The sequence below is a fragment of the Schistocerca nitens genome, chromosome 6 (assembly GCF_023898315.1).
Source record: "Schistocerca nitens isolate TAMUIC-IGC-003100 chromosome 6, iqSchNite1.1, whole genome shotgun sequence".
NCBI lineage: Eukaryota > Metazoa > Arthropoda > Insecta > Orthoptera > Acrididae > Schistocerca > Schistocerca nitens.
This window is the reverse complement of record NC_064619.1, coordinates 196011041-196025979: the sequence shown is the minus strand read 5'-3', so window position 1 is coordinate 196025979 and position 14939 is coordinate 196011041. Positions and strand designations below refer to the sequence as shown.

At 39.5% G+C, this 14939-nt stretch overlaps 1 protein-coding gene across 1 annotated transcript in view; it reads right to left on the bottom strand.

Moving 5' to 3' along the window:
* Positions 1 to 14939, bottom strand: part of LOC126263280 (semaphorin-1A) — a 361326-nt gene that overhangs the window by 14419 nt on the left and 331968 nt on the right. The window contains exons 6-13 of the mRNA XM_049960366.1: positions 10289 to 10376; positions 8402 to 8506; positions 6413 to 6501; positions 6173 to 6314; positions 5473 to 5821; positions 4502 to 4584; positions 1494 to 1722; positions 119 to 276 (exon numbers count right to left, since the gene is read on the bottom strand). Of these exons, the coding sequence (XP_049816323.1) occupies positions 119 to 276; positions 1494 to 1722; positions 4502 to 4584; positions 5473 to 5821; positions 6173 to 6314; positions 6413 to 6501; positions 8402 to 8506; positions 10289 to 10376 (1243 nt within the window). The remainder of the gene's footprint in view (positions 1 to 118; positions 277 to 1493; positions 1723 to 4501; positions 4585 to 5472; positions 5822 to 6172; positions 6315 to 6412; positions 6502 to 8401; positions 8507 to 10288; positions 10377 to 14939) is intronic.

The window sequence follows — 14939 nt, the reverse complement described above, 5'->3', positions numbered from 1 at the left end:
ATTTGCTTTTAGGCTACTATATACAATAACAGAAAATTCTTGTGATAAATCACATATTACTTGCAGAAGTAAGATTTCATGTATCACAAGAGAAATCAATACAAAAGTCATGAATTACCTGTTTGTGGACGTCCACCACAAGCTTTATGTTCACCGAGTGAAATGTTCTGAATAAAGCGTTTTTTTCCAGCACTCCAGTCTGGTGAACCTACAGCTGTGCATTTTAATTCTACATTGTCCCATGCACAGTAAGGATCTTGCAAGGACACACATTCTCTGAAAACAAAAATTTTGTTTCATAGCTAAACCAGTTCATGGTAACACACATTTTTTTAACATACCCACAAAGGTAGTTGTCATAAGACAGAAAAACAGATCCTAAATAAATAGTAGATAAAAACAGCTCGCTGCGTAACAGTTTTTATCAGTACATATAAAAACAGGCTACAATAATAAACAACAGTTCATTTTTAAGAAATGGTGCCTCATTCCATTTTACGCCATTGCTGTTTGGTCACAGTCTTTCTCTTGTCATATGACACTATCATTTCAGGCAATTGTACATTATTCATGAGCCCTAAGAAGTGAGATAAACAGATCAAAATTGCACATATTAAAGCATTTCTAATTTTTTGTAGTAAAATAAAACAGAATCGATGTACTGATTATCAGTTTGGGAAATTAACCTCAGTAACTCTCCTTGCATTGATACTACCATTTAAGGAATTAGCATGTTCTAATTTAGGCCTATGTTCTCATATGGGGTAATTTTCTGTTTTAAATCTGCTAAATTTGGTCATCTGTTTCTTGCTTATCATCACACATAAGAACATGTCACAAAGTCCATCTGCATTAACCAACCCATGAAAATATTTCAGTAGCTGTTCAATGAGTCAATGAAATTGTTAAAGAAAAATGAGCACTAGTAAACATGCCACTTTAATAACATGTATCATTCAGTAACATTCTAAATCTACAGCCACTTAATTACAACATCAGTAGCAGTGTTTTCCAGCAGGGTAGCTATTATCATTGTAGAAATTTAAAACACAATTGACCTAGGCACCATGCATGCTTGGAATTGTGTAGGGTTTTAATAAATTGGTCTTCAACCTGTGAACTCTCAGGCAATGGTTCATATTCATCTGACAATACCTGATTCACTCTCATCACATATTAACTGGTATCTCACACCTGAATAGTCAGCAGGGTGCTACTACAGCAATTTCAAGAAATTGTGTGTTACATAATATTATTTGGCAATGATGTACTGTTAAATAAACCTGGCAGTTCAAAATGATTAAGTCCGTATGCTGAAACACTTATGTTCCATATGTGATACACTCCACTGGGTAAATTTAGAATCTGCTTAACCCACTGTCAGGTTTCATCCTGTACACCGATTTCCTTTACAACTTTGATTGCTAAAACTATAACAGTACCTTTCCTGCTAGATCTGAAATAAAGATTTGTAAATATTATTTATTACTTACCGACAATTTGTTATTTTATCTGAGCCACAACGATGAAGCTTAATTGCCAGAATCTCATCATCAGACACAACCACCAGCTTGCTATCATCCCCATCCATTCGCACCACATACAGGTTCTTAACAGGTACCCCAGGTGGCAACACTTGTAGTTCTTCTATTACAACACTATCTACAGTATCAGATGAATCAAAGGAGGCAGAGTTCAAAGCTTTTATCACTTTGCCATCATCTGAAAAAAGTCCTCATTTATTAGATAAAGTGTCACTTTCATTTAAGAGTGAAACTGCAATATAACATAGAACATATTTACATAACTGTATAGGTCTAACTGTTGTAATTGTTGTATTACTCAGAAATTAAAAGGAATGTCTGAAATGATAATTCAGGTTATAGTGTCATACTGTCCTTATTTTGCTTTATTTGGAATGAGTTTCTTGTGAAACCCAACTGTCTGCGTGAGGTGTATATATATAACAGAGGGAAACATTCCACGTGGAAAAAATATATCTAAAAAGAAAGAAAGTGATGAGACTTACCAAACAAAAGCGCTGGCAGGTCGATAGACACACAAACAAACACAAACATACACACAAAATTCTAGCTTTCGCAACAAACGGTTGCTTCGTCAGGAAAGAGGGAAGGAGAGGGAAAGATGAAAGGAAGTGGGTTTTAAGGGAGAGGGTAAGGAGTCATTCCAATCCCGGGAGTGGAAATACTTACCTTAGGGGGGAAAAAAGGACGGGTATACACTCGCGCACACACACACATATCCATCTGCATATACACAGACACAAGCAGCTTGTGTCTGTGTATATGCGGATGGATATGTGTGTGTGTGTGCGAGTGTATACCCGTCCTTTTTTCCCCCTAAGGTAAGTCTTTCCGCTCCCGGGATTGGAATGACTCCTTACCCTCTCCCTTAAAACCCACTTCCTTTCATCTTTCCCTCTCCTTCCCTCTTTCCTGACGAAGCAACCGTTTGTTGCGAAAGCTAGAATTTTGTGTGTATGTTTGTGTTTGTTTGTGTGTCTATCGACCTGCCAGCGCTTTTGTTTGGTAAGTCTCATCACTTTCTTTCTTTCTTTATATATATATATATATATATATATATATATATATATATATATATATATATATATATATAGAGAGAGAGAGAGAGAGAGAGAGAGAGAGAGAGAGAGAGAGAGAGAGAGAGAGAGAGGGGGAAACATTCCACGTAGGAAAAATATATCTAAAAACAAAGATGATGTGACTTACCAAATGAAAGTGCTGGCAGGTTGACAGACACACAAACAAACACAAACATACACACAAAATTCAAGCTTTCGCAACAAACTGTCGCAACAAACTCATTTGATGAGGCAACAGTTTGTTGCGAAAGCTTGAATTTTGTGTGTATGTTTGTGTGTCTGTCGACCTGCCAGCACTTTCATTTGGTAAGTCACATCATCTTTATGTGACTTACCAAATGAAAGTGCTGGCAGGTCGACAGACACACAAACGAACACAAACATACACACAAAATTCAAGCTTTCGCAACACACTGTTGCCTCATCAGGAAAGAGGGAAGGAGAGGGAAAGACGAAAGGTTTTAAGGGAGAGGGTAAGGAGTCATTCCAATCCCGGGAGCGGAAAGACTTACCTTAGGGGGAAAAAAGGACAGGTATACACTCGCACACACACACATATCCATCCACACATATACAGACACAAGCAGACATATTTAAAGTTTGGGCAGAGATGTCAGTCGAGGCGGAAGTGAAGAGGCAAAGATGATGTTGAATGACAGGTGAGGTATGAGTGGCGGCAACTTGAAATTAGCGGAGATTGAGGCCTGGTGGGTAACGGGAAGAGAGGATATATTGAAGAGCAAGTTCCCATCTCCGGAGTTCGGATAGGTTGGTGTTGGTGGGAAGTATCCAGATAATCCGGATGGTGTAACACTGTGCCAAGATGTGCTGGCCGTGCACCAAGGCATGTTTAGCCACAGGGTGATCCTCATTACCAACAAACACTGTCTGCCTGTGTCCATTCATGCGAATGGACAGTTTGTTGCTGGTCATTCCCACATAGAATGCATCACAGTGTAGGCAGGTCAGTTGGTAGATCACGTGGGTGCTTTCACACGTGGCTCTGCCTTTGATCGTGTACACCCTCCGGGTTACAGGACTGGAGTAGGTGGTGGTGGGAGGGTGCATGGGACAGGTTTTACACCGGGGGCGGTTACAAGGGTAGGAGCCAGAGGGTAGGGAAGGTGGTTTGGGGATTTCATAGGGATGAACTAAGAGGTTACGAAGGTTAGGTGGACGGTGGAAAGACACTCTTGGTGGAGTGGGGAGGATTTCATGAAGGATGGATCTCATTTCAGGGCAGGATTTGAGGAAGTCGTATCCCTGCTGGAGAGCCACATTCAGAATCTGATCCAGTCCCGGAAAGTATCCTGTCACAAGTGGGGCACTTTTGTGGTTCTTCTGTGGGAGGTTCTGGGTTTGAGAGGGTGAGGAAGTGGCTCTGGTTATTTGCTTCTGTACCAGGTCGGGAGGGTAGTTGCGGGATGCGAAAGCTGTTGTCAGGTTGTTGGTGTAATGCTTCAGGGATTCCGGACTGGAGCAGATTCGTTTGCCACGAAGACCTAGGCTGTAGGGAAGGGACCGTTTGATGTGGAATGGGTGGCAGCTGTCGTAATGGAGGTACTGTTGCTTGTTGGTGGGTTTGATGTGGACGGACGTGTGAAGCTGGCCATTGGACAGGTGGAGGTCAACATCAAGGAAAGTGGCATGGGATTTGGAGTAGGACCAGGTGAATCTGATGGAACCAAAGGAGTTGAGGTTGGAGAGGAAATTCTGGAGTTCTTCTTCACTGTGAGTCCAGATCATGAAGATGTCTATATATATTAAAATCAGAAGCCAAAAAAACTGGTTAGCATCAAATCCTAAGCAATCAGTTTACACCACCAAATACAGGCACAAGTAACTTCAAATATGGTAGCATATCTTATTCCAACTTACCAGTTCCTATAAACAGGACATCATATGCTTTCCCATCTGGTGTTCGGACTTGTTGATCAACAGCTATTTTTGTAAATCTGTACCTGTGGGTGATAACAATTAGCTGTCATAACAGCAGGATATATTCAAGAAGCAATACAGAGTAATAATAAAAACAATAATACATACTTCAGCACATAAATAAATTTTCTGCCTACTGTGGTTATTAGTAGATTAATCTAATATTCACATATAATTAAACAAAATAAAAATATAGACACACTTAAAATATTGAGAAAATGTCACTTACTGATTTATTCTATGTCAAGGGGTATAGAGTATGGAAGAGATGGAAATGGAAAACTATGAACATTGTCGCAGAAGGGAAAAGTCCAATGGTCACCAAAGTTATGAGAGGTGTTCTAAGTAAATGGGAAGAAAATTGAATGACACACAGCAACAGACATTCATTGGGCACTGCAGTGCGGTGTATGGTTTGACATCCCTCCTCACCACTTGAAATGTCACCCGTACCCCTGGGTTCCTGAGTGGGCCTTTCAGTCAGATGTCAGATCGTTCATACCTATTCCTTTTCTTCCCCTCATGATTTCCTGGTACAGGATAAATCACAGAGCTAAGAACTGCTTAATATTTTGTTACCATCAGCTCCAGTTCCATTTCTTTTACAAGCAGAACTGTTTTAAGAGTATTACGTTTATCTTTTTCTTTTAGTTTTAGACATCTTATTTTTGACATTTTATTCAACTAAATTGTACGGATATAGTTGTGAAGGACTACAGAATGAATTTCTAAATAACTTATAAACTATACACATAAGTGACTAATTTAGTGTGCAAAGCTAATGTCAGCTGGACAGAAGACGAATGGTGAGATGGGATGGGACAAGAGTAGGTAAATAAGACAGTTACATTATGAGACTATAACTGCTATTAATATTAACCACTCAACAAGTTTATAAAATGAGTACTAACTGTAAGCTGATCCGAATGAGAATGGGCCGAGTAAAAAATGCTGGCACGGCCTCATCCATCAGTGTATGTGACTTTACAAAATTGACGGACACATCAGGAAGTGTACGACTGTCATTCACACACTGTCCAGGCCTTGGCTCTGGCACTTTAAGGCTTGGCACTGCCAACCAGTTTGAGTTCATCGTTTCCTGCTCTTTAAATGGACCATCAAACGACTCAAGTATTGACTTCATACTGAAGGCACAAACAGCAGAGCCACCAATAGAGTTCACTGGTGTCGTGAAGACACCGTAGATGAGTTTCTCCACTTGACCACCATAATTTCCTTCAATGATGTCACTTGTTGACTCTGTGAACAAATTTTATGTCCATAATCTTAAAATATTTTTAATTATATTTTAAGTAACATTCAAAAGTGTATAAAAAAAAAAAACACACACACAGATATATATATATATATGTTGTACCTATCGCGACTCAGCATCTCTGCTATATGGTGAGTAGCAACTTTCCTTCTCTAATACTGTTACATTCCATCCTGCATTTTCCATTGTTTGGGAAATTACATAACACGCACTGAATGCAGATGGGCACCCACACACGTACGTGCTTGCATGTTCCCCCGCCCCCACCCCACCCCACCCCCCTGCACACACATACACACACACAGCCACAGAGACAGAGGGAGAGGAAGACTTACGAATTTCATTGAAGTAAAATGGATAATCTCCAGGGACGGAACAGTTCAGACGTGATTTCAAAAAAGAAGTCCATCTGTCGCCAAACTGATGAGGACCGCCCTTGTCATGCTTACAGACTCTGGCAACTCTTGAATAGATAGCCTGAAACAAAAATGTTATGCAAAACACATTTATTACATATATTTACTGTAGCTCGTGAAACTTCCTCTATCTTCAGTTATAAATTAGGACAGTATTACCTTTCCGCAGTTGATGTACTCAACAGCAGTCTCTCGGAAGAAGAAGAATATAAAATCATTGTACTCCATTGTGTTGACAAAGTTAGGAGCTGTAATCACCAATAAGTATGATTTTATTACATGAAATTAAAACTGTTAATCAATTATAATAATTCGAGAAGATAACTATAAATTGTATATAACAGAGGGAAACATTCCACGTGGAAAAAATATATCTAAAAAGAAAGAAAGTGATGAGACTTACCAAACAAAAGCGCTGGCAGGTCGATAGACACACAAACAAACACAAACATACACACAAAATTCTAGCTTTCGCAACAAACGGTTGCTTCGTCAGGAAAGAGGGAAGGAGAGGGAAAGATGAAAGGAAGTGGGTTTTAAGGGAGAGGGTAAGGAGTCATTCCAATCCCGGGAGCGGAAAGACTTACCTTAGGGGGAAAAAAAGGACGGGTATACACTCGCACACACACACACATATCCATCCGCATATACACAGACACAAGCAGACATTTGTAAAGGCAAAGAGTTTGGGCAGAGATGTCAGTCGAGGCGGAAGTACAGAGGCAAAGGTGATGTTGAAAGACAGGTGAGGTACGAGCGGCGGCAAATAGAAATTGGAGATTAGCGGAGATTGAGGCCTGGCGGATAGCGAGAAGAGAGGATATGCTGAAGGGCAAGTTCCCACCTCCGGAGTTCTGACAGGTTGGTGTTAGTGGGAAGTATCCAGATAACCCGGACGGTGTAACACTGTGCCAAGATGTGCTGGCCATGCACCAAGGCATGTTTAGCCACAGGGTGATCCTCATTACCAACAAACACTGTCTGCCTGTGTCCATTCATGCGAATGGACAGTTTGTTGCTGGTCATTCCCACATAGAATGCATCACAGTGTAGGCAGGTCAGTTGGTAAATCACGTGGGTGCTTTCACACGTGGCTCTGCCTTTGCTCGTGTACACCTTCCGGGTTACAGGACTGGAGTAGGTGGTGGTGGGAGGGTGCATGGGACAGGTTTTACACCGGGGGCGGTTACAGGGGTAGGAGCCAGAGGGTAGGGAAGGTGGTTTGGGGATTTCATAGGGATGAACTAAGAGGTTACGAAGGTTAGGTGGACGGCGGAAAGACACTCTAGGTGGAGTGGGGAGGATTTCATGAAGGATGGATCTTCTTTTTAGATATAACTATAAATTGTTTATCTCATAATACCCAGATGTGAATGGTGCTGCCCTTGAAGCAACAGCTAACTAAATGAAAAATATAATTGTCATCCTACTCTATGATGATTGACTTTGTATCTTTTAACAGAAATCATTAATAAATTTACTTATTTATTTATTCTAGGATCTCAGAGCAAAGAATGTAATAAGTAAAGCAATACACTAGTACAGAGAAGAAGCTCTTGTTGAATACTTATTTATAATGTACATTAAATATGATCATAATACTGTTCCGCTTAAATGATATTAAACAGGGATTAAGATTTTCAATATTTAAATTTATAAAGGCAGCAAAATCAAGCAGAAGTCTCTACTTTGAAAAAACACTTCTCTTTGGGGTTATATAGTAGAAGAGAGGGAAAAAAATACAATGATGGAAATGTGAAACAACAATTACTAATAAAAACACATCATGGAAGCTGTACAAGAGTATTATGAAAATTTCTAAAGTAGGGCCTGTGCTGAACTACAGATGTAACAGTGTTATTGGAGTGCAGTGGAATGAGTGGAATGAAGTATGCTGCATGTTGAAGACATTAATTAAAGTACTTTAAAGTGAAAAATAAGGATAAACAACTATATTCATAACTGAGCTCAACACTAAAAAACACTCTATGCATGTTAATAAAGAATTACTGATGAAATAATTGTTGTAAGTTTCTTTTACATTTTCAACAGGAAAATGCTTTTGATATAAAATATGCAATTGAGAATTAAAACATATAATAAACCATTTTTATTAGCCTTAAAAACTTCTGAAGACTCAAGAGTTACCATTTAATTGTTTGAGGTCAGATCTCTCTGTTCTTAGAGGGCCGCGGTATATGAGAGGGTCAGTTCCAGAGAAGTCTGCCACTGTTGCTGAGTACAATTGTCCCTCTGCAAAGATAAAACATTAGTGTTACATTTGTTTATAATCTTTATGGCCGAAAAAGTTATAAATATAATAAAGTATACACAATAACTGAGAGACACAACTGTTAGATTAGATTAGTACTTGTTGCATAGATCATGAATACAACACTTTGTAATGATGTGGAACGTGCCAGGTTAATAAAAGGTGTCTATACAAGATATTACATTACACAAAATATTACATGACACTTTTTTGTGGGGGTTGAGGAAATTACCCACTTACTATATCCAAAAATTAATTTAATGAGTAGAAGGAGTTGCCATTAATAAATTCTTTTAATTTCCTTTTAAATGCTATATGGCTATCCAAGTTTTCCAGGAATAAATGAAAGTTTCCTGAAGGGGACCTATATACTGTTGCAATTATAAAAGAGCCCTCCTTCAGTTTAAGTTGACAGGCACATACTCCTATGTGTTGCTCTAGACAAAACTTTTTTTGTATCTAAGCTTTCTACACAGTGATAACTTTTGACATACATGGCAACTCCTCCTTTCACCTTATTTTCTCTACTCATATGTGCAGCTCGTTTATAACCACTGATATTTACCTTTTCCATATCAGACACAATTTGATACTCAGACAGGCATAATATATCTATTACATTATAAGATTCAATGTCATCAAAAGAAACCAGGAGCTCATCTACTTTATTCTTCAACCCCGGGATATTTTGGTGAAAAATGGTAACATTATTTTTTACTTTACTTTTGTGAGAATCTACTTTTTTCTTTAATCCACCAAAGTGGTTAAATATGGTAACATTATTATTTACTTTCCTGTTGTGAGAATTTTGTGAGTTTTGGACTTCTTTAGCACCTGCCTGCCTGAACTTCTCATTGGACATTGATATTAGTCTAAAAAAGAGGTACATCCATGAGTACTAGTGTCCCGACATGGATTTCACTAACAACCCTGCCAGGTTACCCTTCCCTTTCCTATTGAGGTGTAGGCCATGCCTTGTGAAATACCTCCTATCAATAGCCTCAACAGGAACCAATCCAATGTCTGACAGAGTGGCCACCCTACGCAACTGATCCAACTCCATATTTACCCTCCTGACAGAGCGGTTCAACTGCGGCTGATCATGCCGCACAAAAGCAGGCACCAGCCCAACAATGGTATGGGTTGTTGCCGAGGCTATTTTCACCAGGTCACACTCAATACTGTAGCCCTGATCCCTATCAATACTGTTTCCCACTCCACCCACTATCATCACAAGATCCTGCTTTGTGAAACCCTTGCACAAGGAACCTATATCCTCTACCACCTGGCTAAGACATGCACTTGGCTTGAAAAAGTTTGTGACCTGGTACCCTCCACCTAATTTTCCCGCAAAATCTGGCCCACACCTCTTCCATGGCTGCTACCTAGCAACAGAACTTTCCTCTTCCTTTCTACTTTTTTTTTGAAACAGTTGGTTTCCTAGTGAAATTCTGTTGCATCTTAACTACATCTACTTCTACTGGAGCCTCTTCCTTACCTAACTGTGGTAGCAAGGCAAATCTATTAGCTGTGCAAATTGGGAAACTGTCAGACACTGTCCTCTTTCTATGGCCCCTGTTCCCAGCTACCACTTCCCACCGCTGTTTACTCTCCTCCCCCCAATCTTAAACTATTTTGATATCTGTTTATAGAGTTACTGCCATTAAATAGATTGTGTGTGTTATTGATTTTGGTTTAGCACTGACAGTAGAATGACTTACTTCTGTGTAAATATTGCTAGTATTTGTCCAACATTTACTTACCACTGTATATTGCAGTGCTGTTGTGGTCAGGGTCAAATGGGCACAATCCTCTTCCCTCATATTCTTTCTCTACAACATAATCTCCATCCTGCAAAAAAGTAAATACAAGTAATCAGTACAATATATGATACTGCACTGTGTGCATTTCTTCTTTTTTTCATCTGCAAAGAAAGATACGCTGTAGTCAAAAGGACCCTGAAACTCCAGTCCTTACACTTCACAATTTTTACTGAAGGAATATGTTGACAGTGTGTTTTCACTCCACAATTATAGATAAATTTGTATGGGACCATGATGAGAATTATGTCAGTGGCAAGGTTATTTAAAAGAAAACAATATGGATGATTAACATGAATTCAGATATTATGCTGGGATTACAAGTGTCATGGATAGAACTTAACGTCTGCAGAACAGCTGTAAATTATGAAAATTCAGTGAATCTTTCACAGTAGTTCATAAGTGTAAACTATTTGATATCAAATTCTTTCTAACTGAAAGATAAGAAAACAAATTGCAGTAGAAAGTAAGTACACATACAGGATGTGCCTAAAGAAAGAAACAGGTATACTCTTCCAAAACATTAAAGAATGGTTCATAAAAAGTAAAATGAAAATGAATGAAGAAAAAACACACCATCTGATATGCACCCTTAACAACATTGGATGCCATGATAATATGGAGGCTGTCAAACTGTTGGGCTTCATGGTAGTCAGGAAACTAACAATGAACGAACACATAGTGTATGTGTGCTCCAAGCTCTCCTGTGTAATTTAACTTCTGAGGAGGTTAAAAGGTGTATTGGGTGACCAGTATCTCATAACAGTATATTATGCCCTGTTCCATAGCCACATCAATTATGGCCTACTGTTATGGGGACATTCAGCAGGTTGTAAGGATGTGCTAATTCTACAGAAAAAAGCTCTCAGAATAATCACATCAAGCAAAAGACAGGAGCACTACAGGCCTATATTCAAGCAGTTAGGAATTATGACAGTCTTCAGCCAGTATGTGTTTTTATGTCCCAGCAGCGTGAAAGAAAACCAAGGAGTCTTCAGCATGAAGCAAGATAGGCAACACACAATCACAATACCCGTAACAAGAGGAGCATCGAAATACCCAGGTGTCGGCTGACGGGAACGCAAGACAGTTTTCCAATGGTTGGCCTACAGATGTTCAACTCACTGCCTCAAGAAGTGCTATCGCTGCCTCTAGGAACATTCAGAAGGAGAGTAGCACAGGACCTGAAAGAAAGCCCATTGTACTCCATTGGTGAATTCCTTAATAGTGGCCAAAGTGAATGGACAAACAAACATTGTTTCTATTAGGCCTAAGTATACATGTGTTAATTTTGTGAATATTTCTTTAAATGTATATATGTAACTAATCTTGATGCAGTCTGTCCAGTCATTACTGGTAAATGACTCAGATCTAGTAATAAAGTAATAAATAAGGTAACAGCTCACTTGGGTTTACCTGTGGGACATTCACTGATAAAAAGTAGCTTGATACCATTAAAACCCAGGCAATTGGATGTACAAGGAAATGGGTTCAACTAAAATAATTAAATCAGTCACTTTTCTAAAGCTGCCTGTAAGATTTACTTCAAGGGGAGGTAAGAACAACCCATTTACATGGGAGAACAAGATAAGAAAAGTTCTTAATTCATTAAAGGCTGTAAGTTACAATAAAGAAATAAAGTTACTTCTTGAATATCATGAAGTACATGGTACCACATTTCGTTATGTGTAGATTACAAGTAAAGCACAAATTTCTGCTCTATCCATCACATTTATTTTGGATGCAATACATAAAAGAATACATGCTGTACAAGATAATGGAAATTGTCATTGAAATTTAGTATTAAACCTAAGATCGGTCTAAGTTTGGTTGTGCAAATCGTGTTGGTTTCGCTTTAAAAGACGAAATACTGTTGAGATTTCATGACTAATGGCTCTGGTTATATTCACTGCCTGCCAGTAATCATTGTTTTTTGTGGGTATTAGAAAGCTGCCTTCCTTTACCCTTTTCCTGGATACGACCTTTATTAAATGCTAAGTTGTAGATAAAAAAAAAGTGGAGAGAGAGAGAGGGGGGGGGGGATTTTGTGTGTGTGTGTGTGTGTGTGTGTGTGTGGTACTTACAACAATGAAACAAAATTCACTGTGATGAGTAATTAATTTACTTCCACTGTTTTCGGTGATTCCAAAGCGCATTCTGTCATTATTGTGTATTTGTATTCCTCTTTGCGATGGAGAATGACGACAATCTTTATGATCCCCATTGGCTGTGAGTTGCCGCTGGTGGACTCGGTACTTACATTAGGATTTACACAGACAGATAGAAAATTCTCTCTCTTGAATGTACCCCAACAGTTTCTTCTGTCTCAGGCAGCATCAAGACTCGTGTAAGACCGATATTTATTACAAGGGAACCTCCCCATCGCACCCCCCTCGGATTTAGTTGTAAGTTGGCACAGGGATAGGCCTTGAAAAACTGAACACAGATCAATCGAGAAAACACGAAGAAGTTGTGTGGAACTATGAAAAAATAAGCAAAATATACAAACTGAGTAGTCCATGCGCAAGATATGAAACATCAAGGACAATGTGAGCTGAGGAGCGCCATGGTCCCGTGGTTAGAGTGAGCAGCTGTGAAACGTGAGGTCCTTGATTCAAGACATCCCTCGACTGAAAATTTTACTTTCTTTATTTTCGCAAAGTTATGATCTGTCCATTCGTTCATTGACGTCTCTGTTCACTGTAATAAGTTTAGTGTCTGTGTTTTGCGACCGCACTGCAAAACCGTGCGATTAGTAGACGAAAGGACGTGCCTCTCCAATAGGAACCGAAAACATTCGATCGCAAGGTCATAGGTCAACCGATTCCTCCACAGGAAAACACGTCTGATATATTCTATACGACACTGGTGACGGCATGTGCGTCACATGACAGGAATATGTTGTCGACCCATCTAACTTGCGCACTTGGCGAATGGGTAAAAAGATTCCCCTACCTTGCCCGATTTAGGTTTTCTTGTGGATGTGATAATCACTCCCAAAAAAGTGATGAAAACATAAGAGTTTGTCACATAAACTGCAACAAATGAATGCAACAGTTTCACAGTCGCACAGTTTTCCCTGTGCTCTGTCAAAACATATGTTTTTTTACGTTTTCAAATGTTTCCGTGTGTAGACCGTCAAATCCTGCATATGTCCAAGCAAATATGAAAATGTCCTGGAATTTTGGAGAGCGAAGTTGATTATGTGTGAGTGCCTGAACTTCGATAATTGTCTGAAAATAAAAAATTAAACTTTTCAATCGAGAGAAGATTTGAATCAAGGACCTCTCATTCCGCAGCTGCTCCCGCTAACCACGGGACCACGGCGCTCGTAAGCTCGCACGTTCCTTGATGTTGCCTACCTTGGACATGGACTACTCAGTTTGTATATTTTGTTTATTTTTTTCATAGTTCCACACAACTTCTTCCTGTTTTCTCGATTGATCTGTGTTCAGTTTTTCAAGGCCTATCCCTGTGCCAACTTATAACTAAATCTGAGGGGGGTGCGATGGGGAGGTTCCCTTGTTAGTCAAACTTCTTTGACGAAGTTGATTTGTCCAATAGCAATCACCGCTTCTCACGCGATCTGCATTTGTTGCGCTACGGTGCACACACGGTACATCGCTTGGCCTCACTGTCGTTTACATTGAATCGTTGAAAACAAAATGTAATTCCTGTGTGCATTGTATCACTGTTACTGCCGATATAACAAATGCCAACTTCTGAGGATAAGTAAAACATTACTTATGGTTGTTTAAATAAATAGCTTGACTGCTACGGTATCGCAAAAACGAACTTAAAAATATATCCGCAGGCAAGGAGTTCTCAGGAATTTCATAGTAACTGTATGCTACACGTGCAGTTTATCAAAAGGGTTGTCAATTATTGATTTAGCGCAGAACGAAAGCAGAGTGGGGCGCTGAGAGCCGCGGCGGACCTGTTCGTTTGACCCGCTTTGCCGCGGGGATGTATGTTTCACGAGATGAAAGAGCATAAATCAGACCACACACGTGAGCGGCATTTCAGCTCTCCAATAATTTATGGCTTTGCGAATGAAAATGTTATGTTGACTATCCGTCAGATTTCCTCACATATTTCAAGATTAAATATAAGTTGCTAAAAGTCTATTGCCTCTAGTCTGACACCACGAAATGAGACCGAGCCCTTTGACTGTTTCCCAGTACTTTTTAATATTCGTTCCAGCTAATGTTTTGATATGGTTACTCCCACCGCTCGCGAAAGGTCCGTGTACGAGCAGACAGTCCAAAAAGAGCCGGTTGAATGTGTTCGAGCGCTGCCGAATACGGAAAGTTCCTCCTATTCCTCCAAGCATTAATTCCAACCGATCTGATTGCATTTTGTCCCACTGTACCAGTAACTTCCTTGGTCTGAGGCATTAGCCAGACTGATTCACACTATAGCCATATACTCCTTCGATGTGTACATCCAGCTTTGGTTTGTCACTTCTGACTGATGATAAAGAAGGCACACAGCAAACCTCAAAGTTGTTCTTTCTTCCCCCTGAACTTAAATTCCCTTACCAAATTCCTACTCAGTTTCCTTTACTGCTTGATCGGAGTTAGGGTTGCCAGTT